This window comes from Akebia trifoliata, chromosome 9 (assembly GCF_017979445.1).
Source record: "Akebia trifoliata isolate Shusen 1 chromosome 9, ASM1797944v1, whole genome shotgun sequence".
Lineage (NCBI taxonomy): Eukaryota > Viridiplantae > Streptophyta > Magnoliopsida > Ranunculales > Lardizabalaceae > Akebia > Akebia trifoliata.
Window position 1 is genome coordinate 22756635 of NC_141383.1, and position 4772 is coordinate 22761406.

A 4772-nucleotide genomic window follows, 5' to 3' on the forward strand; every position below is an offset into this window, starting at 1 on the left:
TTTGTCTTTGTGGAAATTATAGTGAAAGCTATCATGGGACACCAAAATAATTGATTATTGAGCCGTATGAGGTAGGAAACTCTCAAGTACGATTCTAAGGAAAAGAATTGACCGATTTCCAACTGAGGAGAACAAGTAGGCTATTCGTGAATCAAGTTGAGCATCACTGACACAGATAAATTTATTGGGATTTTGTGTCAATAAATTGACCAATCCATACTAATCTTAATTTTATGACGATAATTCATTATAAAAATAACATGTTTCTTATATTGGCTCAATGATTGAGCTTGTTTTGGATATTATTTCCTAACCCAAAGTTGAAATTGAATAAAGTATTAATCATATTTTTTAAAATGTACTAAATTAATTTTTAAAATTTTGGAGCGACCAATTGATTCAATCTCATTCAGCCATGGAGAGAGGAACTTCAATTAAATTTCTATAACATACAACAAATTGGCACGTACGGTCTTAAAACCCTTGTCCTGGTTATCTTCTTTATTGAGTCAAATGGTTTAAATCGATTTATAATTATTTATTAATACATAGATTTATATTTAAAATTTCAAATAATTATAATTTCTCATTATAAGATGGGTTGATAAATGATCAGGGTATAAAAAATTCTGAGGGACCATGGCTCGGTCCATTTTATTGGGCCCATCCCAGCCCAGTGTTAATTTTGTCTGGGTCTGGAACTTATCTGTTGGAAGCCTTGCCCAAATCGAGCATGAATAACCTTTTCCTGAACCGAGCCCACACCATATTGTCTAAAGGGTATTTTGGTAAGGTCAGGTTCCAGTGACTCATGAGAGAACACATGATCCTAACCGTGTGAACATGAAATCCAATGGTTGAGATTTATGCATATCTTGAAAACACAAATCTCGGAGATACTTCGCTCAAGATTAAATATCAACCATTCGATTTTGAGTTTCCATGAGTCATTCTTCACGAGTCACCAGATCCTGACTCTTTTTAGTGGTGAAATTTTGTTTTTGTTCAAAATATCATCCAAAAACTTAATTTACAAAACCATTTTTTCCTATTAGTAAGGTCGGGTTCCACTTTGCAAGGGATCCGCCTAGCAGGCACGAGGCACCTGGCCTCCTATAGCACCCTATCTCGCCCAAAACTAGGACTGCAACTTGAGTGGGTTGGGCAGGTTGGAGGGTCAACCAAGGTTGTAGAAGCCTCACTCCAGCTCAACACAACCCAACCATCAAGTTAGACCTCATTAACCCAAGCTCAACCTGAGATTGAGCTTCTGAAATCGGATTGTGCTTGGGTTAGTCCAAGTTAGGTAATTTTGGGCGGCTTGAAATCATTTTTCTCTCTTCAAAATTTATGTAAAATCGACTCATCTTCAAAATTTTGTAAAATACTAAAATATATATAGCAATAAATTTAAATGTAGAAAAAAAATCAATAAAAATATTTCTTTTTCCCTTTCTTTTACAAATATATTTGGTAACTGAACTTTTTTTTTAAAGAAATAAATAAAAATATTTATATATAAATATATAGCATCAGTTTTGGCTTGAGATTTCCTAGCCCAAGCTCAACTCATTTTCCATATAACCTAACCCAAGTTGCAGCCCTACAAAGCCCAGCCCACGGGTACATGCAATACCCCGCAAATCACACATACAGCTATAGGCTGCAACTTGGGTGTGTCAAACTCGATGAGCTAAATCCGACCTTGGGTCAGATTTGAGTACAGTAAATTATTTAACTAGGGTTTGGGCCCGGGTTTGAACATATTTTTTTGACCGAAATCAGGTTCAGGCATAGACATCGGCTGCCTCAATCTGAACTTAGTATGATTATAGTTTAAAATATCTTTGTTTATTTCTCATCCACAATTCACATTTTAAACCTTAGTTAATCATCATCTTCTTTTTCTTAACATTTGTTGTTAATTTCATGCAAGTAAACTTAAAATTAATTTTTAAAATAGCCGTTTATATAAATCATTATCATTATTAAATTATCTTATATTAATGAGAACTGAGCCAACCGGACATGGTTGGCTTGGGTTGAGCATTTCATGCCCAAAGTCAGATTGGTGTTTGTCAAGTGTGGGTTGATCCCTAACCTGCCCGAGTTGCAACCCAAACCATCGGCAATTTTATAAAGATGTATTACTAAAATTACCTAATTTAAATAATATACTTTTTAATTTTAAAAAAAAAATACTAAATGGCAGTTTGAACTCAAAGAGAATTTATGACTTGAATCAATTTACAACAAGTACAACAACATAGCAGAGGAGAACCTTGGTTTGCAAACATAGAGAGTATCTCAAATAATAAATCACCTAAAAAACTAGCCCCTCTATACATAACATGAGCAAGATCTTATTTTAATAATTTACCAAAATAAATAAATAAATAAACAAATATAATTTTGTTCAAATAATCCAAAAATAAAAAAATTGATTCTGAGTACTCAAAATCAAATTCAATCACCAACTGAACTCACTCAAATGCATCAGTAAAGAAAGGATCGGAGGATCTTTTATTGATTTCTAGCTTATATATTGTAAAAGGAAATTCAATAGAACTATAGAATTGTTATTTTGGTAGAAGAAGGAAAGGCTCCTCTTTCGAATAACCTATGTAACCTCCATTGTACATTATCGTTTGCCGTACACCGTGAGAATCGTTGACCGAGGTCATTTCCAAACCCAGGGAAGCAACTTTCAGATGGTTCGATTAATATCGACTCAAGTGCAACAAAATCATTGAGAATGTAACCTAATATATCCATTTGTTTCTCAAAACCATTAAATCCGTAAAGTACAAAAGACTTGTGGTGATCATTGGAAAATTTACAACTCATCTTCATGAATGGTAGATCTTCATTTGAAAAATAAGTATCATACAGCTGCACAGAATATATAATGTTGCGCTATTAGATTTCTAAAACAAAATTCACATAATAACATTATTGATCTTAGAATATTAACACTCACGTAAAGTTGGAGATTTTGCACTAAAGGGGAGGCCTTTAGAAGACAATCCATCCATGGAAGAAAATTTTCTTCCAAAGAGCGCACAACAAATACTAACCGATTGAGATTATTGTAAATTGGTAATCGTACTTGTCCCTAAACAAAGAAATGTCAGAGAATAAGATGTATCGTATTAAGATGCATGAGATAATGACAAAAGAAAAAGAAGGATTCACATACCGTAATAAAAGGCCACATAATGTCTATTTGTAGAGTTTGAAGTTGAGGAGCATTGTGTGGAAGTTCCGTGAAAAGGACGATAATATCATCAACTAAGCTGTATTGAATATGGAGTGTTACATGAAACAATCGTGGAACATTCTCGAAAGAGAATTTTACTAAGTCGCCCATGTACTCAAATGTGACAAGATTTTCGGCACAAATCTCAATTTCTTCCAACGAAGAAAGAAATTCTACTCTAAAGTACTTGAGACGGAGGGAGGGACCGACAATCTTCAAAGTCTCAATACCTAAGCATCTTTCCAAAGTAAGCGATTCGAGGGATGAACATATGTGTAAGAGATTCTCAATGTTCTCTTCTATTAGATGTACATCTTTGAGAGATAAGGTTGTAAGGGAATCAAAAGTACCATTAAAACCAAGGGGAGGGCTCAAGTTACAACAACTCAAATGTAATTGCTTCACATTGCATTTTCTTTGGCCGTCAAGAAGCCAAAATGGAAAATTATAAGGATTACCTCTCGCAGACCCTACACGCATGGATAAGTTGAGACAAAGAGTTTCGGCTCCCGCCAGAATGGCTGACCTTATCCACTCGTAAAGATCATTAGCATATGTTTCATCCAAGTGGAAAACAATGTCTAGAGTCTTTATTCTCGAGCCCATGTCAAGCTCCATGATTTGATGAACCAATCCTACAAATTTTGAAGTTTTCACATACCAATTTCGAACTCGTAGCATATACTTGCTACCAAACACATTTTCAGCATCAAACCTAAAGTGCGATATCGATGTCAACCAAAGGTACCTCCATCTTCTTGACAACGTACTAGTTCTTACCGCATCTCTTAACATTAATTTCGATATAATTTGACTAAGAATCTCATTGGATAATTCGTTAAGACGATCCTCTTCATTCCATTGCTCAATATCCTGATTTTAAAATAGCACTTAATCAATCGATGTTAAAATACCCAAAAAAAATTAAAAAAAAATCCAAACATACTAGAATTGAAAGCGGGTTTACCTTCGGCTTTGCAGTTTCAGAGATAGAAGGCTTTCCTTTGCATAATGAATTGCTCATTGTGAATCACAAGAACTTCTGTTTAATAGAAGTGTGATTTCTAACAGTCAGATTTATACGACGAACAAAAACTTAATTTATTTGAGTAGTCTCGAAGATTTATATTACAACTCAGATCACTAATCATATAAGAAATTCATCTTAAATCAAACCCAAATTTTCTTTTTGATAGGTTTAAGTTTGATGGCGCGCAGGTTTTCATCGACAGATTTATGGTATTACCACACAAAGACTTTTCAATCTTACCGAATACAATCTCCATCAAATATAAATAAATCTAATAACAATGTAGAAGAAGAAACAAATTCTACAAATGATAACCAATAAACAGCAAGTTTGTAGCTAAACGAACTGTGATTTTGATTTCAATTTATTTATTTTATTTTTTTGAGTCGTGATACACTCCCTGCATTCAACACTGTGCTGACGTGGCAGTGTACAAATAATCATAGATTTCTTTGCTCGAGATACAAGATAAAAATCAACGGT

The 4772-nt window shown here is 34.0% G+C and overlaps 1 protein-coding gene across 1 annotated transcript; it reads right to left on the reverse strand.

Annotated features, from left to right (window-relative positions):
* Positions 1 to 2635: 2635 nt before the first annotated feature.
* On the reverse strand, positions 2636 to 4458 carry LOC147394750 (F-box/LRR-repeat protein At3g26922-like). The gene is made up of 3 exons (XM_086454502.1): positions 4227 to 4458; positions 3200 to 4132; positions 2636 to 3115 (listed from the first exon to the last, which is right to left on the reverse strand). Exons 1-3 carry the CDS (start codon positions 4281 to 4283, stop codon positions 2885 to 2887), a joined length of 1221 nt encoding a protein of 406 aa, XP_086310628.1. The 5' UTR covers positions 4284 to 4458; the 3' UTR covers positions 2636 to 2884.
* Positions 4459 to 4772: the final 314 nt, after the last annotated feature.